Raw genomic sequence first — 24,352 nt, forward strand, 5'->3', positions numbered from 1 at the left:
TTTCAGGGAGGAAATAATGCTGGCCATACAGTTGTTGTAGATTCTGTGGAATATGATTTCCATCTTTTACCCAGTGGAATAATTAATCCAAATGTTACTGCATTCATTGGTAAGTATTGGAATGGAACTACTTGGGGATTGATGGTGGTATTTATTTTCATGTAAAAGCTGATTTCAATCATCATTAGACTGTGATTCACTGCTCCTTTGTTAATTTGACCATAATGCCTTCTAGAATGTGCCTAAGACTGGCTATTTGCAACTCTTCTGATTTTCCAGCAGTGATATGTTCCTTGATGACTGCTTGGGTACATCTGTGATCAGTGGCAACCTTAATTCTTTTTCTTTTCTTTTGTCTTTTTTTTTTTTTTTTTTGCCAGTTCTGGGGCTTGAACTCAGGGCCTAGGCACTGTCCCTGAGTTTCTTTTGCTCAAGGTCAGCACTCCGCCGCTTGAGCCACAGTGCCACTTCCAGCTTTTTCTGTTTGTGAATCAAACCCAGGGCTTCATGCATACTAGGCAAGCACTCTGCCACTAAGCCATTCCCAGCTAACACTCTTAAGTCTTTTGTTTATTTATTTATTTTTTTTGTGGGTCCTGGGGCTTGAACTCTGGCCCTGGGCACTGTCCATCAGCTCTTCAGCTCAAGGCGAGTGCTCTACCATTTGAGCCACAGCACCACATTAGGTTTTCTAAGTGGTTTATTGGAGATAAAAGAGTCTCATGGAGTTGGAGTTTCCTGCCTGGGCTGGCTTTGAACTGTGATTCTCAGATCTCAGCCTCCTGAGTAGCTAGGATTACAGGTGTGAGCCACCAAAGCCTGGCTACAATCTTAATTCTTTTTTTTTGTCAGTCGTGGGGCTTGAACTCTGGGCCATAGCACTGTCCCTCAGCTCTTCAGCTCAAGGCGAGTGCTCTACCACTTGAGCTACAGCGCCACTTCCGGTTTTCTGAGCAATTTATTGGAGATAAGAGTCTCACGAACTTTCGTGCCCAGGCTGGCTTTGAACCACGGTTCTCAGATCTCAGCCTCCTGAGTAGCTAGGATTACAGGCATGAGCCACCGGCGCCCGGCTCAATCTTAATTCTTTAAAGAAGTAATGGAACATCAAATCAATTTTCTAAATATTTTTACTGCAAGAAGATTTGGTTCTGAGCCCTTACATCAAGTGACGCCCTCTGCTATTTTCAATTGTTTCATCTTTAAAAATTTTAATCACACATCAAGTTGATTTTATAATTATTAGTAGAATGTGATTCCCTAATTGATGGACATTGATCTTGTTTCTACTGTGACTAAAACTATAGTTTTTTCAAAATAATATTTCAAACAAATTTCAAGTTCTGTTGAGTATAATTTTAGTGTTTTATATTCAGTATATTGTATTGTATTATTTGTTTACATTACACTACTGTTTAAAACCCAAATAATTTATTTTTATTTATTTATTTTTATTGTGAAAATACTGTACAGAGGGGTTACAATTACATGGGCAAGATAATGAGTACATTTCTTATCAAACATTGTAGCCTCCTCCTTTGTTTCCCCTTCCCATCCCTTCCCATCCTCCCTCCCCCTCCCCCCCCCACCAAAGTTGTAAACTTTGTAAAACCCCAAATAATTTCTGAGTACGTCCTGGTTACTCAGAATGTTCTAATCATCATTATCTTATGCTTCTGTTCTAGTTAAACGATTATCATCAGTGTCTATGTTTTCATATTCTATATATGTATGCATTGTAAGTACAGATGTTTAAAGTGGAGGGTTGTGTGTTTGCTTTAGGAAATGGTGTGGTAATTCATCTGCCTGGATTGTTTGAAGAAGTAGAGAAAAACGTTCAAAAAGGAAAAGGTATGGAAGAGCCAGTCCAGCGGTTAAGCTGTTGTTTTCTTCTGTTAGCAGAGGAGTAACATTTCTGTCTTGTACTTCAATTTTTAGGTTATTTATTGTAGAGCAATTTTAGGTCATTTACTAAATTTCATTCATTATAAAATTTTAAACATGAGACATCTCATAATAATACCTTTATGTAGGTCTCAGATTTTTGTGCATTGGTTGGTCACTTGCAAACTTGACCTTACGGTGTCTAGAATGTGAATGTGTGAGTGCTTGACAGGACTCTCGGGGATTCTCCAGTTGCCTAGATCATGAGTGCTCCCTCAGGCTGATGACCAGGGTGACAGGGGTTGTTTCTATTCAAGCGAGGGGCATTGCTGTTTCTGTGTAGTGTATCCGTCCATCCCCTTTCTGTTAAGCCGCCTCTTTACGATGGGAGGAGAATTTGACACTCATTGTATAGTTTCCCCTTAGAGTTAAAGTACTCGCTTGCTGATGTTAAAGTATGTTGTCTTTAACTATTCTATCTGGCTGCAGAACCTACTGTCTCTGTTGTCCTCCCTCCATTAGGACCTGTGTCTTGTGCGCCCCGTGGGGTTCCCGTGCTTCCCGTGCTCGGCTCTGCTGGCCTTGGTGGTTGGCTCACCTGCTGCATCCTCTCCCCTGAGGCTTTTTAATCCTGACCTTAGAACAGGCCCTACCGAGCTCAGCTAGTAGCTTACCTTGTAGTGTACTACCGGGGAGGCTCTCCTTAGTCTATAAAGAATTAACTTCCAAAACAAATCTTGGATATTACTGACAATAGTTCTTTACTAATTTTAAATTTTTTTTAGTTTTTAATTCTTATGATATGTTAATAATCAAACCCAGATACCTGTGCATGGCAAAAGCTTTTTCTCTACATCTGTCCCTCCGTCTATTTTTATTTTTATTTTGGTATTGCTGAGGCTTGAACTCAGGGCTTTTGTGCTTGCTAGGTAGGGTTTCAGCCACTTGACCCATACCCTGGCCCTGTTGTTTTAGTTATTTTTCTTGTGTGGTCTTAATGTGTTTACTTAGGTCAGCCTTGGACTACTGTCCTTCTACCTGTATGCCTCTACCTTAGCTTGGATTATAGGTGCACACCAGCTTGTTGGTTAGTGGGGGGTTGTTTCTCACTAACGTTTTACATAAGAAAGTTCAGTGAACACTTAATAGGGGTTCAGGGTACTGGGAGAATAGAAAGTAATAGAGGATTATTCTGAACAAAACAACACATATGCAGGTCTGAAATACCATAGTGAAACCCCTCAGTGCAGTTAATACACAGTTAATGAATGACAGAAAAGTTAAGCTGGTCCAGGTTGTGGTGGGGGACACAGCCAGCAGCAATGGGGAGGGCTAAGGAAGAAGGTGAATTGGGATGAATGAAAGGTGAGTGTAGCCAACTGAAACTGTTTAATTGTTTTAAGGGGAGGAGGAGGGGGCGGGGGAGTAACAAGAGGGGAAGTGTACAGAAATACATTTTTATTATGTGTGGAAATGTCACAGGGAATACCCCCTTATTCATCTAATTATGCTAATTTTAAAAAAAGTTTTAAAAATAACAAAAGCGAAAGTGGTTGGTGTGACCCAATAAAGGACCTTTCTAACAAGTGCAAGGCCCTGAGTTTAAATTCCAGAACTCCTCAAAGTGAGTAAAAATTTATATTGAATAAATGTTAGATGAGAAACTTGTTGAACATATTTCCGTGCAGAAGAAAAGCTACTAACATGATTGGTTTTGTTTTTTTTTTTTTTCAAAAAAAGAAACAGACATTCTATAAAGTTAAATTTAGAAACTGTTACATAAAATGTTTGAGAAAATGTATCTTTTCTTCTCTTTCTTTAGGTCTAGAAGGCTGGGAAAAAAGACTTGTCATATCTGACCGAGCTCATATTGGTATGGAGGACATTTATTTATTTCAAATATCTATTATAAAATTTTCAAGTGAAATCATTTATAATTAATTTTTTTAGTTTTATTTAACTTTAGAAGGATGGATTATAGTAGAGTTCCAGACATATGAGATCTTTCTGATTTTTTTTTTCCTGTTTTGACAAGGGTTAGGCTGAAATAACACCTATTTCTGAAGACAGAATTAAGATTAGCAAAGGAATAACATGAACAGTTTTTCACAAGGCACCTATGTTTCTATTAAAGAACAAGCCATATCAAATTACAAAGCACATATTTGCATAGAGTAAAACTCCTGTTAGAGTACCTCTACCCTTTGGCAAATCTTTAGAATGACTCAGTGCCTACAATGTAATAATTACTGCCTTTTATCCAGTTTAATCTCTATTGATTAGAATAAACTAGATTAGAATTTAACTGCTACCAGTAAATTTTGGCTTATCTTCCCTGTTACTCTTTCTGAACTGGTAGGATTGTTAATTAGCTGTTGCATAGTTAAGAGACTAGCCAAAAGAGAATAGTAACTGTAAACCATGTAAGAATCTTCTATATGATTGAGCTGAACTGAAACTATTTAAATTTATATGTAGCCTCAGGCAATAGCAGCTAAAGATTTAGTAATGACCTTTATTTAAGTGGCAGCCTTGTCACAGTTTTCATAAAATGTCTCAGTCAAGTATAAAAATCAGATAGTAGGGCTGGGAAGGTGGCTCAGTGGTAGAGCACTTGCCTTGCATGCTCGAGGCCCTGGGTTCAATTCCTCAGCACCACATAAGAAAAAAGCCGGAAGTGGCACTGTGGCTCAAGTGGTAGAGTGCTAGCCTTGAGCTGAAGAGCTGAGGAACAGCACCCAGGCCCAGAGTTCAGGCCCCATGACCGGACCCCAAAAAAAAAAATCAGTAGTGTCTTCAGAAATAGCCAGACAGACTTAGAGCCTGGGAATAATACTAGTAACCAATAAAATAACTTATTTGAAGTAAACTACTGAAATTAGCATATAGTTAACACTCTATTGGGCTTCTTAATAAGTGAAATTTAAAAACAATTCAGTGTTGTCACTGCAAAATATCTTTACATGAGTGTCATTGCCCTAGGTGTTCTCTGAGTTGGGCTGGTTATCTTTGTACTGCACTCAGGACTTTGAGAGCTATTTGTCAGTATGAGCATGTAAAATCTCCAAAATACCAGGCAGGGCTGTCACCCTCCTCCGTGCCGATGCTCCTGCCATGGCTTGACGACACGGTACAGCTCAACATGGCTTAGTGTTGTGACAAGTTACTTAGCTGCTTTTACTCTTACCAGGCAGCCAGAGGCAGCGTTCATGCAGAAAGACCTGAGATCCAGGGTAGCAGCAAAGTAGTTGACTTATGCCATGACAAATAGAAATTCTTGTTATTTTATTTATATTTTTATTGTTCCTTTAATAATAGTTTTTCCTTTACCACAAATGTCTTTAAAAACATTTCTGGCTCAGTGGTAGAGCTCTTGCCTTGCATGCATGAGGCCCTGGGTTTGATTCCTCAGCACCAAATAAGCAGAAAAAAAAAAAGCTGGAATGTGGCTCAATGGTAGAGCGCTAGCCTTGAGCTGAAGAGCTGAGGGACAGCGCCCAGGCCCAGAGTTCAGGCCCACGACTGGACTCAAAAAAACCCAAAAAACCAAAAACATTTCTGACGCTGGGCACCGGTGACTCACGCCTGTAATCCTAGCTACTCAGGAGGCTGAGATCTGAGAATCACGGTTCAAAGCCAGCCTGAGCAGGAAAGTCCGTGAGACTCTTATCTCCAGTAAGCCTCTAGAAAACCGGAAGTGGCGCTGTGGCTCAAGCGGTAGAGCTAGTGCGGGCCTTGAGCTGAAGAGCACAGGGACAATGCCCAAGCCCAGAGTTCAAGCCCCACTACCGACCCCCCCCAAAAAAAAATTCTGATGGAGGTAGATTGATCCTAGACACGAACTCAGACTAAAATTTAGATGTTAGTAATAATACGTGTGATATATATTTGTATATTCAAGCCCCATGACCAATAAAAAAGAGTTGAGTCTTCATTGTTTAAGCATTTGTTATATTATCTGTACTGCTAGCTTATTATATATACTTATTTATACATTTAGTAGGTGCTTTAGGATTCACAATATACATCCTTAACAAAATCTACCTTCAAAGAATATTTGACTTGAAAGATTCTTCCAATAGCTTGATTCCATGTCCTTGTCTACTGTTGTGCTATTGTAATTTATTTCATGACTACCTTATGTTGTAAACTCCACAGTACATTATTAATATCTTTGCTCTGAATTGTCTATTTAAAAATTTTAAGAGTAAATTGTTGACCACTTCTTTTTTTTTTTTTTTGGGGGGGTCCTATCGTGGGGCCTGAACTTTGGGCCTGGGTGCTGTCCCTCAACTCTTCAGCTCAAGGCTAGCGCTCTACCACTTGAGCCACAGCACCACTTCCGGCTTTTTTCTTTTTTTCTTTTTGCTTATGTGGTGCTGAAGAATCAAACCCAGGGCCTCAGGCATGCAAGGCAAGCGCTCTACCACTGAGCCTCCTTCCCAGCCCTGTTGGCCACGTCTGTACATTGTCAACATATTTAAGCAACTGATGCAAGGATTCCTTTTCTTTTTTTTTTTCTTTTTTTTTTTTGTCGGTCGTGGGGCTTGAACTCTGGGGTTGGGCGCTGTTCCTATACTCTTCAGCTCAAGGCGAGTGCTCTACCACTTGAGCTACAGCTCCACTTCTAGCTTCTTCTGAGTAGTTTATTGGAGATACAAGTCTCACGAACTTTCCTACCTGGCTGGCTTTGAGCAGTGATCCTCAGATCTAGGATTACTAGGTGTGAACTACCAGCACCTGGCTATGTAATTTTAAGAATGTTATGTTTACCTAGTTATGTGTCACCAGTGCAAGTATTTGGTTTACTGTATAATTTTAAATGACATAATGGAAATTTAAAATCCCTGTCAAGCTCTGCTAGTAAGAGCATCAGATCCTTGCTGATTATCCAAAGCTGTGGCTATCATTGTGCCAAACAAGAGAGCTTGTCATAGTATCTGAAAAGCAGGAGACTAGGGACTGTGCTTCTAGGCCAAGTTTCATGGAATCAGTCAAGTTTCATTGTCCAGAAGTTCACTGTTCTTCCAGTGCTACTTCTATGTATGTTTAGAAGGTCTTTCACAAAAACTACCATTACTTCCAAGATCCTTACATCAGTCCTTCTGTTTAACATCTCTACGTCTCAACTTCTTAATTTGGAAACAGTAACTTCATTAGTGAAAAGAAACCATATACTAAGAACCATTGAGTTGTACACTTAAAATGGCTAGGTGAGTTTTATTGCTAAATTCTATTTCCATATAGCTGTTTAAAAAAAAAATCTTAGCTACCTATTCAGGGATCAGAATTCTAGTGCTGCGTCATCATAACACTAGCCATAAATTCAATGAGTAAATATTTGAGAACTTGTTGGCATAGGAAGTTAGCTAGTAGAATAAACTGATATTGTCTTAATACTTGTCAATCTTGGTGGTGGGAAGAGAATCTGAGTGTGTACCTGGTGTAGAAGGTGGCATATTCCTCCTGGAGAAGCTTCTACATGCCTGATCCTCTGCAAATGGAACTTTAGAATTTTGGGTTGGGTGGTCCAAAATTGGACTATACTAAAGTTTGTAAATAGATAGCATAGGCATATTTTCAAACTAATAGGCCAATTGGCTTTATAATCTTATTTCTGCCATTACCGCTTGTTCAGATTTACCCATATAATTTGTCATAATGAGTTTTGAAGGATTTTGAACCTCTGTAATTTGAAGCACAATATGTTGTCTTGTGTCTTTATTTCCACAGCAACTTTGATTTTGTTTTATTTCTCCATAGTATTTGATTTTCATCAAGCAGCTGATGGCATCCAGGAACAACAAAGACAAGAGCAAGCAGGAAAAAAGTATGATTAAAAAATGCATAATTTTATTATTATTATTAACTTACAGGGTTACTGTTTCAAAAGTCATGTAATGAACACATTTCTTTTTGGACAATGTCACCCCTTTGTTTGCCTTTCCCCAGTATGTTGTTTTTCCCTCCAATATGATTTTTTTTCTAATTTTAAAATTGTTTTGGTTGTAGTTTAAGCATGTCCATATCCTGATGTATAAATTTCAGGTTAGAAGTTTAAATATTTTTTTAATTCAGAGAAAACCAGTAGAATTATGAAAATTTATAAGAAATAGTATAAATAGGAAATAGTCATGTGAATTCATTCTTTGATCTTACTATAATACCTGCCATTGTCCTATAATTCAAAGCTTGTTATAATTTGTTTTCAAGTTTGGGTACCACAAAAAAGGGCATTGGCCCAGTTTATTCTTCCAAAGCTGCTCGGAGTGGACTTCGGATGTGTGATCTTGTATCTGACTTCAGTGGCTTCTCTGAGAGGTAATTAACTTGTGTTTCAAATTTGAAAGAACAAATGGATTTTTGTTTAACCTTGGCCAGGCACCGGTGGCTCACGCCTATAATCCTAGCTACTCAGGAGGCTGAGATCTGAGGATCACGGTTCAAAGCCAGCCTGGGCAGGAACATCCGTGAGACTCATCTCCAATAAACCACCAGAAAACTGGAAGTGGTGCTATGGCTCAAGTGATAGAGTGCTCACCTGAGCTGAATTGCTGAGGGACAGCACCCAGGCCCAGTTCAAGCCCCATGGCCGACCAAAAAAAAAAAAAAGTTTAACCCTGGAGTAAAGAAATAATAAAATCAGTATTCTAGTTAAGTTGTGATAGATTTTTAAAAGATGTCATTTATTTTTACCACCTTCTGACTGGGTCTTAATTTCAGATTTAGCTCATGAAAATCACATGGTAATGAGATAGGGGTAATAGCACAAGAAGACAAGGCCAGATTGTGTTGAGGCTTGGTGTGTGAAATGGTTTCCTGAGGGCTGGGAAGGTGGCTCAGTGGTAGAGCGCTCGCCCTGCACGCATGAAGCCCTGGGTTCCATTCCTTAGCATCACATAAGCAGAAAAAGCCGGAAGTGGCGCTGTGGCTCAAGTGGTAGAGTGCTTGCCTTGAGCTGAAGAGCTGAGGGACAGCGCCCAGGCCCAGAGTTCAGCCCCCATGACTGACCCCTCTTCACCCTCCCCCCCCAAAAAAAATGGTTTCCTGAGAAACTGGGCATATGTCCCACATCCTGGGGATTTGCAGATCAAAGACTGTCCTGTCCTCCCTCCAAACCAGTTAGCTCCCTAGCCCCCGGTAAATTATTCAAGTACCCTTTAAACCAGAAATGCCGGCGAGATGGTGCTCTCTGTAGGAGCTGTCCAGTGCCGTGAGTGCCATCAAGGCCGGAGTGACGAGCTTGTTGCATACCTTTCTCTTAACACTGTGTGTGCACTGCAGGGCAGCTCCACTGACAGTCTGAGCCCATGTGCAAGCACTTGCCTCTGTCTCCCTTACATCATGTTAACCTTGCCCTTTTTTTTTTTTGTCCGTGGTGGGGCTTGAACTCTGGGCCTGGGCGCTGTCCTTGCACTCTCTAGCTCAAGGCAGGGACTCTACCGCTTGAGCCACAGCACCACTTCTGGTTTTCTAGTGGTTTATTGAGATAAGAGTCTCATGGACTTTCCTTCCCAGGCTGGCTTTGAACTGCAATCCTCAGATCTCAGCCTCCTGAGTAGCTAGGATTATAGGCGTGAGCCACCAGTGCCTGGCTAGCCCTTTGGTTTTTTTACACAGTAAAAAATTAAAAGTAAATACAGATTTAAGTCTTTTAAGTCTTTTTGTGTTTTTACAGGTTTCAATCATTCTGTGTTTCTTTTCTCCCAGCATACACATTATGCTTAGTTTCAAACTTGAAAATAAGTATCCTGGCAGTATCATTTATTCATACAGCTGATTTCCTGTGTCAAATTTTATTTCTTTTTTTTTTGTTGTTGTTTTTGGGTCTGGTCGTGGGGCTTGAGCTGTGGGCCTGGGCACTGTCCCTCAGCTCTTCAGCTCAAGGCTAGTGCTCTACCACTTGAGCCACAGCGCCACTTCCGGCTTTTTTTCTTTTTGCTTATGTGGTGCTGGGGAATCGAACCCAGGGCCTCATGCATGCAAGGCAAGCGCTCTACCACTGAGCCACCAGCCCAGCTCTCAAATTTTATTTCTCAAAAAACTATCTGTAGCTGGGCACTGTAGCTGGCTCCCACTTGTAATCCTAGGATCTCAGGAGGCTGAGATCTGACGATTGTGGTTCAAAGCCAGCCAAGGCAAAGTCTGTGAGATTCTTTTTCGCCCATTAATCACCAAAAAAGCTGAAGTGGATTTGTGGCTCAAGTGGAAGAGTGCTGGTCTTGAGCAAAAAAGCTGAGGGACAGTACCTAGGTCCTGGGTTCAAGCCCCAGAACCAGCACAAAGAAGAAAACAAAAACAACTATTTTGAGTTTCAGGAATAATTTGCTAGTAAGCCTACTTAAGCTCTACAGAAATCATTTGAATTGACTGTTCGAAATATTTTTTAAAGAGAGTGTTGTAATTTCTCTGCATTTCTTAGGTTCAAAGTTCTGGCTAACCAGTACAAATCTATATATCCTACTTTGGAAGTAGACATTGAAGGTGAATTACAGAAACTCAAGGTAATGCTTTCTGAGCTCTTTAATATGCTTAAAACATTTGATTTCCAAATTGATCAGTAGATCTTTTAGTGAATCCAGTTTTGTATAAAAACTGCCAAAAGAAATTTACCAGCTATGCCTGGACCTAGCATTTTTTGAGTTTTTGACTCGGTGTGGCTCAGATGGGACATTAGCTGGAGCAGGAGTAGAGCATGGGACTTGCATGTAATGACAGGTAATTTAGCTTTTGTTCTGGGGTATGAAGAGCTGTTGGTTCATTCTGAGTAGACAAGAGCCTAGACTTGCACTTACTATAGTATAGATCAGCAAAGGGGCAGTGTAGGGTGATAAGAAAACTAACCAGCCCACTTAGGAGTGGTGATCCCTAGTCAGTTTCCTTAGCATTGTATTTCTAAAAAAAAAAAAAGAGTAAAATAACTGGGCATAGGTGAGGCTCCCTACTGGCAAATTTTAGGTGTCAGTGGTGCTTAAGTTAGACAGCAGTGTGGAGGCTCTACAGTTATTGGTGAACTGTGTGTATGCTAATTAACAGCATCATTTCCGGGAGGCTACAGACTATATGCTGTTCAAGAATAGTCTTCACTGAATAGCCTGTATTTACAAATTTAAAAATATTCCCAAAATATTAGGTATTTGTAATTGTTTAGAAAGTAGACTACCATCTTCTTTTTGTTCTATTATGCAACAATATTTTAATTTTATTATTCGCAACTTGGAAATAATTTATGTGCCTAAGTATGGATATGGCTTTTCAGGTCTACTTATACATCTTCCATGTGAATGTGAAGTAGATGAAGAATAGTAAATGGAATTGGTAAGAAGATTCTAATAGGTGATAGGTGTTCCTGTTTTTTGTTTTGTTCTGTTTTTTTTTTCTTAATGATGCTGTACAACTTGAGCAATGCTTCTAGTTCCAGCTGTTCTGGTTAATTGGAGATAGGAGTCTCCAAGTTTGTCTACTGGGCTGGCTTCACAGCCCAGTTCTCAGATTGTAGCTTCCTGAGTAACTAGGATTATAGGTGTGAACTATTGGTGCCCAGCTCTACTCTGCATTGATCAGTTTTCACTGTTACAAAGTCAGATAATTATACTTATACTGGTTATTTTGTGAATACATTGGTGTACATGGAAACTGGTTTTTGTTTTTGTGCATAGGGTTATATGGAAAGGATTAAACCAATGGTGAGAGATGGAGTTTATTTCCTATATGAGGCCCTACATGGACCACCAAAGAAAATCTTGGTAGAAGGTGCAAATGCAGCACTGTTAGATATTGATTTTGGTAAGTGACACTGTGATTCATAGGGAGCCTGACTGAACCTAAAGTACTTAAGATATAAATAATTCATGTGAGCACCAGGGAGCTCCAAGGTGATGCTTTTAGCTTGTGCTTAGGCACAGTGGAAGTTTGTCATCTTATGCCAAGATTTTTAAAGGAATATTGTAGGAAACACAATATGTGTGTTAGATTTGGTACTTCACTGGGGGGGGAGGGGAATGCAGTCATCTTGAATCGGTGGATTTGGAATTCTATAAATGGTAAAGTTCATTAGTTGGCTCATTAATCCAAAGTCTCATTTCTCTGTAATAGTAAAATAAGACAAATTCAATGGAAGAATCTTATTCAACCTTTCTTTAAATAAATATATAGTAGCCAGATGCTGGTGGCTCATGCCTGTAATCCTAGCTGCTGAAGAGGCTGAGATCTGAGGGTCATGGTTCAAAGCCAGCCCGGGCAGGAAAGTCAGTGAGACTCTTATCTCCAGTAAACTACCAGGAAACTGGAATTGACATTGTGGCTCAAAAAAAAAAAAAAAAAGAGAAGTATACACTAAACATGCATATTGCTAGACTTATGAGAGCCTGTTTCCACTGAGCATGAGGCTTTATGAGTGGATTCAGAGTATCTTCTTCATCCCCAGAAGGTCAATGCTTACCTTCTTCAAACTACTATCCCTCTTATTTATTGGTGGTAACTTTATTGGTGATTGCATCCATTCATAATTATCCCAGATTATGCTGATTGTTCTCAGCTATGGCTGACACTTCACTGGCTTTTGACCCCTAATATACTAAAGTGAGTGCGTTTCTCTGTAATGGATATGGGCTTGTGATATTACATATGCCTAGTCAGTCTGGAAGGGAAGTTGTGTCTCAGCTAGCAGAGTGAACAGTTAGTGTGAAGGAGGGAAAAAGTACACCATTCTTAACCATTCTTGGAATTTGAGATTATACGTGGCTTGACATCCAGAGCTGGGGATAATGTGGAATTCACATAATTCTTACTACGTTGCTGTCACTCCAGCTTGCTGCTGCACCTTAAATATTTATATGGGGAATTGGATCTGCTTGAAATATAGGGGTTCTGTTCAAATGTATGGGTGGATTTCTGAGTGAGTGTCCACTGTAGAGCTGAGTCAGCATGCACCCACCAGCTGCACTCTAGGGGAAGCTCTTCTTCCCTTAAAGCTCTCAACACAAAAGAAGACATTGAGGCGTGAGGAGGGCAGGGACAGTTCTGCTCTGTCAAGTCTGTCAGAAACCTACAATATACTCAGGTGCAGAGTTTGTGAAGGTAATTCTGTTTGAAAGTATAGATGAAAGTGTGCTTATCTTAATGTTTGTTTCTGTTTTAGGGACTTACCCTTTTGTAACCTCGTCAAATTGTACGGTTGGAGGCGTTTGTACGGGTTTGGGTATGCCGCCTCGGAATGTTGGAGAAGTGTATGGCGTGGTGAAGGCTTATACCACTAGAGTTGGTATTGGCGCCTTCCCTACAGAACAGGACAATGTAAGTCTAGTTCTTAGAAAATCCAGTTAAAACTATGGAAAGAAAAAGGCATGCCTGTTGTAGGTTTTCCCCTTAATCAATTCTGGTTTCCTGTGCCTTTCATTTAATATCAGACTATGGTCAGAACAATTGACTGGATTTGTCTATTACTTATTAATTACTTATGCCTTAGCTTTCCACTGTTGTGACAAACTTCCTATGAAAACAAAGACAGGAAAGGTTTATTTTGGCTCACGGTTTCGGACGTTTCAGTCCATGGTCTGGCTCTGTTTCTGGGCCTATAGTTAGACAAGCATTGAGACAAAGGGTGTGGTGGAGGAAAGATGCCCACTTCAGGGCAGCCAGGAAGGCAGGAGGAGGCAGAGGCCAAGGAATCCGGAATAGTTTTCAGAGGCACACTCTTGGTGTACCTACTTCCTCAGTAACTCCATCTCCTAGCTGTCCATTCAGTTATGAGTTTATCAGTAGATTAATGCATTCATATAGTAATATATCTATTACCATATTAATATAATAAGTATTAATGTATAAATTAGTGCACTTGAACTAGTCATCTCTCAGTACCACCAGCTGGGACCCAAGCCTTCAATACGTAAACCTTGAGGGGGGACACTTCATATACATGTGCAGATCATAACAACTTATTTTAAATAGGTATAATTTAGCTGCTTTTTAAAAAATCTTGCAGTTTACACTTCACAAAGTTACCTATGTAGCATTAGATTTTGAAGCCAAAGGTGATCTGTTTACTGCCCTCAGATAAAATCTATCATCTCTGTGGAGTTTATCAGAAGAGGCTTTGGCTTATTATATATATTATATAAGGTGTATAGCATTGGCATCCTAATTTCTAAGTTCTGTTTTTCATTCTCTAGGAAATTGGAGAATTATTACAAACGAGAGGTATGGAATTTGGTGTCACTACTGGAAGGAAAAGAAGATGTGGTTGGCTGGACCTTGTTTCAATCAAATATGCTCATATGATCAATGGATTTACTGCGTGAGTGTTCTCCACACATTTTAAGGAAATCGTAGGAGAGTTGTTGGTCAGGTTTGATTTTTGTGGAGTGCTGACTTAGGGTAAAGCCCTTGTAGAAAAATACCACTCCTAGTCTCCAAATCAAAATTGTAGTTCTAGGTAGAAGTAAGAAGAAGAGAGACCCCAAGTTGTATTTCTAGCTCTCCAAAGTTGGCACAAAAGAATCACAATAGTCTGACATGTAAGAAAGTACAGAAGGCAAGCTAAGTAGGTTAGCTAGAAGAAATACAATGTATGTCTAATTTTCATAGATTTTCCCTTAGAAACCTTTTTTTGGGGAAATTTCATGTATCATGAAGAGGTCCCTGCGATAGTTTCTTCATTAAATTTTTTTTTTTTGTCCGGTCCTGGGGCCTGAACTCTGGGCCTGGGCACTGTCCCTCAGCTCTTCAGCTCAAGGCTAGCGCTCTACCACTTGAGCCACAGCACCACTTCCGGCTTTTTTTCTTTTTGCTTATGTGGTGCTGAGGAATCGAACCCAGGGCCTCAGGCATGCAAGGCAAGCGCTCTACCACTGAGCCACCTTCCCAGCCCCAGTTTCTTCATTCATAATTCTGACCGGAAGGGTTGAAGTGCTGGTAAGATGGTAACCAGAAGGGAGGGCTAAGGGCATGTGTGAGAGTGTACTTGATCTTGTGGTCCCCATGTGGGTTGGTGATCTCTGTGTCCCAGAGCATGGCACAGAGTGCATCCATAACAACGCCTGGTGCCTCCCACAGTCAGTGTTGTCATAAGAAGCCTGAGCGAGAGTAGAGCTACCGTTGAGGACTGTTGTCATCACTAGAAAGTAACTCAGCGGGAGTGTACATCAATGTATTGCTCTCTAGTGTTTTATGTATGACATTCCTTAAAATACAGTGCTAACCTGTTTTCAGAGTTGCTTTGGAACTTTGAACTTTGCAGTTTTCTCCTCCTGTCACATCAATCAGATAGGTATTAAGAGTGGATGTTTACCATTGCCTTTTCTTCAAAATTAGGTTGGCTCTTACCAAGTTGGACATTTTGGACATGTTTACAGAAATCAAAGTTGGAGTTGCTTACAAGTTAGATGGTGAAATCATACCTCATTTCCCAGGTACTCTTCCCCCCACCCCCACTACTCCCCCAGTCTGTGTTTAAAGATTTATTTATTTATTTATTTTTGACAGTCTTGGGCTTAAACTCTGGGCCAGGGCCTGGGTGCTGTCCCTGAGCTTTTTTTGCTCAAGGCTAGCACTACCACTTGAGCCACAGTGCCACTTCCTGCCCTTTTTTTCTTTTCCTGAGCAATTTATTGGAGATAAGAGTCTCATGTACTTTCCTGCCCAGGTTGGCTTGGAACTGTGATCCTGAGATCTCAGCCTCCTGAGTAGCTAGGATTACAGTTGTGAGCCATTATTTACTGGCCTTAAAGATTTTCAAAGTCTGCTTTTCCATGATAACAATCCAGGGAACCAATATAGAGTTTCTAGCATGTTCCGACATTATGGTTGAAGATTAGAGAATTAAGGAATAGGTAAATCTGTGAAACCAGTGAGATCCTGCAAGCTGAAGTTGGGCCAAGATAGCATTTATAATCTGGCCGTGTCACTAGCAGGGGTGCTGTGGTTTCAGTGTCACCTTGGTCCTGTGTCTGTCTTCAGAATGCCTAGGTGTCCTCTTTCCCAGTCAGCTAGCTGTTGTGTTGAATGGGGCAGAGCCTCCATTTAGCTTTAGCCTCTCTGCCACTTGTGTGATGGTTGTGAAAGCTAGTTTAGATTCTGAGGTTACTCGGTAGTCTTTTTTTTTTTGGTCAGTCATGGGGCCTGAACTCTGGGCCTGGGTGCTGTCCCCAGCTCTTTAGCTTCAGGCTAGCGCTCTACCACTTGAGCCACAGCACCACTTCTGGCCTTTTCGGCTTATGTGCTGAGGAATCGAACCCAGGGCCTCATGCATGCAAGGCAAGCACTCTACCACTGAGCCAACTTTCCAGTCCTGGTAGTCATTATTTTTTATTGGGACTTTATCCCCAGCCCCTTGATAACCCATCCTTAACTTCATTTTGAAGTGAAAGTTTCTTTTACAGACTGACTGATGGCCTTGTTGACTACTTGTCTGTCTTCCAACTGCTTTCTTCTCTGATGACTCCCTTCTCTTAGCTGTCACCTTGATTGCTATACCCAATGCTAATGAAGCTCATCTTGTCTCTGAAGGAGGCACTGTGGCCTGGCTTTACGTCTTTCATCAGGTCAGGTTTCTCCTATTTTAGGATTCTTAGTCCTACAATAGCATCTCCTTCCACCAGCCCTGGAGTTTAGCTAGTCATCTCTGAGCCCTTGTACAATACATACTGCTGCTGTTCTCACTGCTGCAGCTCATTACTGTGAGTTCAAAAGGATTCCTGCTACACAGACATTCCTGTGTTATTTTATCATCTGGTAAGTTCCTGGCCTCTTAAGTATTTTCTCTTTTCCTTTTGTGACAAGGTATATGTACACACTCACACACTTTGATGATCCTGGTCATTATCTGTCCTTATTTTTCTTTGTCCTTCAGACTTGATACTTTCTAATGATTGGCTATATAGTTATTTAATGACTAGACTGTTTTTTAGAATTGCCATTTGGTTCTTTTTTGTTGTTGTTGGTGGTGGTCGGGGGCTTGAATTCTAGGCTTGGGCGCTGTCCTTACGCTCTGCAGCTCAAGACAGCGCTCTATCACTTAAGCCACAGTGCCACTTCCGGTTTTCTAGTGGTTTAATGGAGATAAGAGTCTCAGGGACTTTCCTGCTTGGGATGGCTTTGAAACCACAATCCTCAGATCTCAGCCTCCTGAATAGCTAGGATTACAGGCATGAGCCACTAGCGCCCAGCTCTTGGTTCTGTTTTATACTTTGTTCCTTACTGGCATATTTCAATAGTTCACATATTAACAATTTTTTGGGTTTTTTTGGTAACTCATGGGGCTTGAACTCTGGATGCTGTTCCTCAGTTCTTCAGCTCAAGGCTAGTGCCTAACACTTAAGCCACAGTATCACTTCCAGTTTTCTGATGGTTAACTGGAGATGAGAGTGTCACAGACTTTCCTGCCCAGGTTGTCTTTGAACCTCAATCCTCAGATCTCAGCCTCCTGAGTAGCTAGGATTACTAGCGTGAGCCACCAGCCCCTGGCCTTTTTTTCTCTTTTGAAACATGCCTTTTTACTGATTGAATTTTCTTTTCTTTTTTTTTTGGGTCCAGTCGTGGGGCCTTTACTCTGGGTCTGGGCACTGTTCCTCAGCTCTTCAGCTCAAGGCTAGCGCTTTACCCCTTGAGCCACAGCGCCACTTCCGGCCTTTTTTTTCTTTTGCTTATGTGGTGCTGAGGAATCGAACCCAGGGCCTCATGCATGCAAGGCAAGCGCTTCCCACCTTCCCAGCCTAATGATTGAATTTTCTTAATATTATCTACTTTCCTTTTGCTGCAACTTCTGGATCATCTTAAGTTTGGTTTCTCTTCACTGATCTACTCCTTAGTTGTGAAATGCCTAAGGACTGTTTCTGTACCTAGTGACTGGCTGAGTATTGAACACTGTAGATATATAGTGCAGAGACTGAGATTCTGTTATCTTCCTCTCCGTAGTAATGATTCTTATTTTAGGGCACCATCAAATTGAGACTAGTCATCTTTAACTTTATTGTTTTGTGCTTTGCCAGTGTACTTATGGAAAGCCCAAGATGTGCCCTAAACGTGTGTATCAGTCTTCCAATTCTCTTTCCTCTGTGGATCTTAGGGGAGGTAGTATTTGGCTTTATTAGGGGTTGGAGTAGAGAGAGGTGTGGGGAGATTGGGGGTAGGTTTTACTCAAGGGTACCGCTCTAAGAAATAGCCTTTCTGCCATATCACCTGGAAGCCAGGAGAGTTACTAAAGTGTACTCACGAGCTCTTTCCAAACTTTAGCAATTCCGAGCTCTGGTGAGCCTGCTCTTTCACCAGCACTGTTGACCCTCAGCTGTACAGCAGCTACCGGCTGAGATCTGACAGTTCTGCTGTTGCCCCAACAGTCCAGCCAAGCTGAGCTGAGGCTGTGGCATTGGACCATTCTTCAGGGGCCCTTGTCTACAGCTCCCTCTGCTTCCTCCCTTGCCAATCTGTTTCTGCTTCACTTGAGGTTAGTAGAGCTGCCATTTTCTGCCCATGCCAGTGTCTTCTTTTTTGGGGGGGAATGGGGGGGGGTCAGTATAGGGCCTGAACTCTGGGCCTGGGCGCTGTCCCTCAGTTCTTCAGCTCAAGGCTAGCACTCTACCACTTGAGCCACAGCGCCACTTCTGGCTTTTTCTGCTAATGTGGTGCTGAGGAATCAGACCCAGGGCCTCATGCATGCAAGGCAAGCGCTCGACCACTGAGCCACCTTCCCAGTCTCCATGCCAGTGTCTTGAAAGGACTTGCTCTTGTTTCCTTTCTGTCTCTCAGGAAACAGTCTTGTTCTGCTCTTTGTCTCATTTCCTGGGATTACTCTTCAGTTGTCATAGTTTCAGAACTGGTCTGGAACTGTGCATTTCATCATGGCTGGAAAGGGAGGTCCCTGGCAGTGATCACTGCCAATGGGCAGTGGAGTGGCAATTAAGCAATAAGCTATTAATGTTCTTGTCACACTAATGCAAAGCAAAACACTGGCAGATCTGAGGAATTGAGAACCAAGACCATTGAAGACTCAGCACACTGGGACAGTGGGAATGGGTGGCCTTTGATGAATGCATTCATAAAGACTGAGGCAGTTTAAGGTAAAATGTGTCAGAAGCCTTTCCCAGCAGCATCTGGAGAGAATCTCATGTCCTATAGGGAGGGGGATAAGGAAGAAAATTAGTCTCAGGACTTGGCTACCTAGACAGTAGAGCTCTAGAGAATGTTATAATCTCAACTCCAACTAATGTGCTATGACAGGATGTCGGCTGAGACACTGGGTTGGTGCAGTCCAAACCCTCAGAGCCTGTGGCGTATTCACTGCCATCTACTAATGTCAGCGCTTCCCTTGCTTGATGCGTAGAGGCCTCTGCCTTAAAGGGGGCACCACGTGACTGTCTTAGATCTACCTCTATTTTCCCTCCTCATCAGCAGAGAATCTAAAGGCCAAATCCCAACCAAGAAAGCACTTAGGCGGAAAGGGACCAGGTTCTACGTGGTCTGCAAGGACCTGCTTAGCATGTGACAGCAGGTAGTGAGAGAGAGGCTCCATACAAACCAAGGGAGCAGCAGTGGAGGGAGACCTGGGACAAGCGTGCGCTGATACAGAGCGCCCTCCCGTGCGTGCAAGCGACAGAGATCTACTGAGAACATGCTGGACGGGCCACACGGAGCAGACGCGTCCTAACTGCTCTGGTAGACAGTGGAAGAGGAACCAAGGGACTCAGCAGGGCTGATTCATTCAGTTCAGCTCCCATTTTAGATCCTTCTCAAACTATTGGCATCAACTGTCTAAAATTGAGTTCTCTAGAAACATGGCTGTGGAGATTTGCAGCGGTTCGTAAGTGTGAGCAGCATGCTGTGAGGGAAATGGGAGCAGGCAGGTGGAGAAAGAAGTTGAGCAGTGGTGCTGCCCTTGGTGATCCTTTGGAGAGTTGTGGGGCTAGAATAGCTCTTCAGAGTTGTTCCACATTAGGCCAAGTGACCCAGTCCTCTGTGTTCCCACACCCACACGCCATCGAACGTGGACAGTGGTTCCTTTGTGTGAAGGACGAGGTCAGGGGAGGCTCTGAAGAGGGTAAGTATGTGCAAGCCTTCTGGGAGGTTCTGTCGTTACAGCATCCACAGCTGATAGTATAGAAATCTGAGGTGCTCTGAAAATGGAAAGTTTTAAGTTTGGCATCAAATGTCATTTCCCAGGCAGGACTGATTTGGTGTGAACTGATGTTAGAACTGTGTGGCCTCTCTCTACTTGGAGTGAATGATCACATACAGCTCCAGAAATGTTTGCTTCATGAAACTTCCCCACTTGGTGAATGTAGTGTTGTTACTTTTTGTTGGCAATTGTTACCTTTCTAAAACCTAAGAAATTTCTAAATTTCTTTTTTTTTTTGGGTCCAGTCGTGGGGCCTGAACTCTGGGCCTGGGTGCTGTCCCTCAGCTCTTCAGCTCAAGGCTAGCGCTCTACCACATGAGCCACAGCGCCACTTCCGGCTTCTTTCTTTTTGCTTATGTGGTGTTGAGGAATCGAACCCAGGGCCTCATGCATGCAAGGCAAGCTCTCTACCACAGAGCCACCTTCCCAGCCCCTCAGTTTTCTTTTTTGGGGGAAGAAGGGGGGTCCGGTTGTGGGGCCTGAACTCTGGGCCTGGGCGCTGTCCCTCAGCTCTTCAGCTCAAGCCTAGCGCTCTACCACTTGAGCCACAGCGCCACTTCCGGCTTTTTTTTTTCTTTTTGCTTATGTGGTGCTGAGGAATCAGACCCAGGGCCTCAGGCATGCAAGGCAAGTGCTCTACCACTGAGCCACCTTCCCAGCCCAAAATTTCTAAATTTCAACACATTTCTGATGCCAAGGGTTTTGATAAGTGTTTGAACTTTGTCCAAAAGATTTTTGACAATAAACAAGATGTACCATGAACGTATCTACTCCTTCACTTTTAGCTAACCATGATGTCTTAAATAAAGTTGAAGTCCAATACAAGACTCTCCCAGGATGGAACACAGACATATCCAGTGCAAGGACATTTAAGGAGCTACCTGTAAATGCACAACAGTATGTTCGGTTTGTTGAAGATGAGCTTCAGATTCCAGGTAAACATTTTATGAACTAGGATCTTCAATTTAAAGAAAAAAATCATTGTATTCGGGAGCAGGGAAGTGGATATGGATCTCAGGGCTTTGTGCTGCTAGTCAAGCTGTACCTTAGCCCTGCTCTTTCTGCCTTAACTGACCTTCCAAACAGAAGCAAAGATTATTGGTTTGAAGAGGTCTCAGGATTCCCAGCAATGTATTAGAACACATAATTGTAAGGTAAATTGAATAGGTTGGTTTAATTAGGTAGCTGATGAAGAGAACACATGAGAATTCAAGCAGGAAGGAGAAGTTTATTACTGAACTGCTACCCCGCAGTGCATGGTGGAGAGCACACGGTGGAAAGGGGCTAGCTGATATCCTGCCTGGGAAACTGAGGGGAAGGTGCAGCCAGGTGTGTGGAAGGGTATGGCCACACTGGACGCAGATGTGACCTCAGGGCCTGGGACCCTCCCATGGTCTGATGGGAGGCATGACCAGGGCCAGCCCAAGATGTGACCTTGGAGGAGGGTGAGTCGACTGCTTCCAGGTGTGCCAGTTACCTAGGTGACACAGGTGGAGACTTGGCCAAGAGGAGGGAGGAGTCTGCCTTGCCTTCGCAGGGCAGACCTTACAATAATGTAATACTTTCTGTTTGGGTTTTTAAACTTTTTTTTTCTTTTTTGTTACTGGGGATCTAACCCAGTTGCACTTACTAGGCAAGCACTTTGCCACAAGTTTGTAGATTCCCTCTTAGCTTCTCTGACATGTTTTTGCTTTTATCCCATGATCGTTCATTCTTTTCTTTTGATTTTCACCCTCACTGAAAACTAGTTTATGGGCTTTCCCCCCACCCCCCCGCATTTGAGTGAAACCACCTTTAAGAGTTGGAGAAGTTTATTTGAATAGGCATTAGGAAATAACTACATACAAGAGGAAATCAGATTAGTAGAAAATAAAAAATGGACTGGATAAACTCTATTAAAAATGAAAACTTAAAGCTGGCCAGTGAGATAGGCACAATAAAGTTATGTGCAGTCTGTCTTTTTTTTTTCGGTTGGTCCTGAGGCTTGAACTCTGGGCTTGGGCGCTGTCCCCGCGCTCTTCAGCTCAAGGCGAGCACTCTACCGCTTGAGCCACAGCACCACTTCCAGTTTTCTAGTGGTTTTATTGGAGATAAATCTGATGAACTTTCCTGCCCAGGCTGGCTTTGAACCTCAATCCTCAGATCTCAGCCTCCTGAGCAGCTAGGATTACAGGCGTGAGCCACCAGTGCCCGGCTGTGGAGTCTGTCTCTTAAGAGATGCTTTTGTTTATCTTCTTACATGAATGGGAGTTGAAAGAAAAAGTAGACAGGATATTTTCCATGTAAAATCTAGTATGCATGGACTGATTTTGTATTGTGGTTCTTGTTTTCCTGATGAGCAGTAGCCCTTCCGTGTGGTATCAAATTGAGTAAGCATATTTGCCTCCTGTTACTGGCTACCATTTTCTGAACTAAATAGCAGTGAATCTAACAAAGACTTTGGTGAACACTTATAAAAGTTTATGCTAACAGTGCCATGTGGAACCCAGTAACTTTACAGATCCCCTAAAGCCAGGGGCTGCAAATGATTAGGGGTTCCTCGTGCTGGTGTGGCAGGCCATGCAAGCTGGTCTATAATTCTACTTTTTGAGCTATAGAAGCTGCAGTGACACTTCAGTAACTACTTGGTATAGAAAGTACAGTGACACTTCTGTATCTACTTGGTATAGAAGGTGCAGCGACACTTCTACTTATTATCTGTTTATCAAAGATGCTTTTCTAGATATCAGATAATCAAAAGTTCTTCCAGTCTCTGCTGGTTTAGGCTAGTATTTTAGTATCCTAGTCACTAGGGATTAAGAAGTTATAAATGTTGTACATTTCAACTAGCGTGTTAGCATGGGAGCATGGCTTGGGTGATGTAAGTGCACTTGACTACTAAATATGAGGTCCACAAAAAAGCAGAAAAGAGGTGACTACCTTGACTGTGTCTGTGGCCCATTAGGAACAGGCATTGTCTGCTAGCAGGAAGCACAAGCTTCTAGGGAAAATGGTGACCTGAGAAGTTTGGGTGGATGATTGATGTCCTTTTGTCTTTGTTCTGTTTTCCAGTGAAATGGATTGGTGTGGGTAAATCCAGAGAGTCTATGATTCAACTCTTTTAAGGATGGCCAGGGATGTAAGAAACACTCCTACCAGGGAGGGAAGAGACTTACTCAAATATTCCTTTACGACTTACAAGTTCCAGAATGAAGACATGGAATGTGTGTGGAGCCTGGCACCGGTTTCCGGGCTGTGAGGTGGTGGCTATTGTGAAGATAGACTTGGGCATATTCTGGTGCCAGCTTCCTCACCTGGCATAATGGCCGAATCGCCTGTTGCTCCTGCCGCTCATGGTGCCACGTTTCCTTTCAATGTTTAGTAATAGGTAGAATACTTTTTGTTTGAACTCGAGTCACCTCCAATGTAGGTTTTCTTCATTGTCATTGTATGTTCCTTAGTTTTGCCCCCTAGTACTGTAGATAGTAAGAACAATGCAGTTTTGCACAAGCATTTCTACATTCTGATCATTCTTTCATTGTAACTTTTGTTGTTAGAAAAAGTGAAGGCAGGATGGGCTTTGTGAACTCCGTAATGCCATGGATTCTGTCTTAACATATGAACTGGTATTTTTGGCAGAGACCATTGCAAAATTGAGCTTTGGCAGGGAGAAGGGGCGTGTTATAATGGGTCCCTTTGTACAGAACTTACTTCTCTCTACAGATTATTTAATGCGTTAAGTGTTTAAAGAGAAAAGATGCTTCCCCAAAACAACTACCATAATGTTTTTTTTAATAGTCGTTAAAAGATCTATTATGATACTCAGTGGATATTTTTGTTTAGTTTTAGATATGAACTGAGATGTGTAGCTTTCCTTTTTTAAAAATCTAAATCTAATGGATTGGTTTTCAACACTGTGCCTGCCAGTATATCTACCAAATCATATGCAGGTGTCATAAATTTGATCATGCCTTCATTTCTCCTTTATTTGGAAAAACAAAAAAGGGGTGTGTGTTATTTAGATAGTTAGGCATAACATATTGTGTTGTAGATTATCCTCCCGTGAACTAGTAAATGTTTAAATTAGTTACCACTTAAATTTATTTTATTATGCCATCAACAGCTGATTAAAAAGAACCAAATATTTCTAGTATGCTATGTGTATTGTGTTTTGTTCTGGCAGTAGAGATATGGTGTAAAGGAGCTGCTGCTTCCTTTCAGGGTGTGGGCAAGGTAAGGAGACATTAGAAACAAAATCTTTGTGAAGGTCTAAATATTTCTCCAGTGTATGATTTTTATTAATACTTGGTCCAAGAAGAGTTCTAAAATAGGAGCAGCATCATTAGACTCAATAAATAAACAGTATAGGTGGTATTATAA

General features: G+C 41.9%; 1 protein-coding gene across 1 annotated transcript; it reads left to right on the top strand.

Moving 5' to 3' along the window:
• On the top strand, positions 1–24,125 carry Adss (adenylosuccinate synthase; the record flags this gene model as incomplete). The annotated part of the gene is made up of 12 exons (XM_013017287.1): positions 1–109; positions 1,783–1,851; positions 3,707–3,757; positions 7,648–7,714; positions 8,098–8,205; positions 10,307–10,388; positions 11,544–11,670; positions 13,025–13,179; positions 14,055–14,179; positions 15,196–15,293; positions 20,779–20,928; positions 23,045–24,125. Coding segments are annotated over 12 exons (1,194 nt in total), but the record flags the coding sequence as incomplete, so codon positions are not given.
• Between the last annotated feature and the right edge of the window lie 227 nt (positions 24,126–24,352).

This window comes from Dipodomys ordii, unplaced genomic scaffold (genome assembly GCF_000151885.1).
Source record: "Dipodomys ordii isolate 6190 unplaced genomic scaffold, Dord_2.0 Scaffold35, whole genome shotgun sequence".
Taxonomy (NCBI): Eukaryota; Metazoa; Chordata; class Mammalia; order Rodentia; family Heteromyidae; genus Dipodomys; species Dipodomys ordii.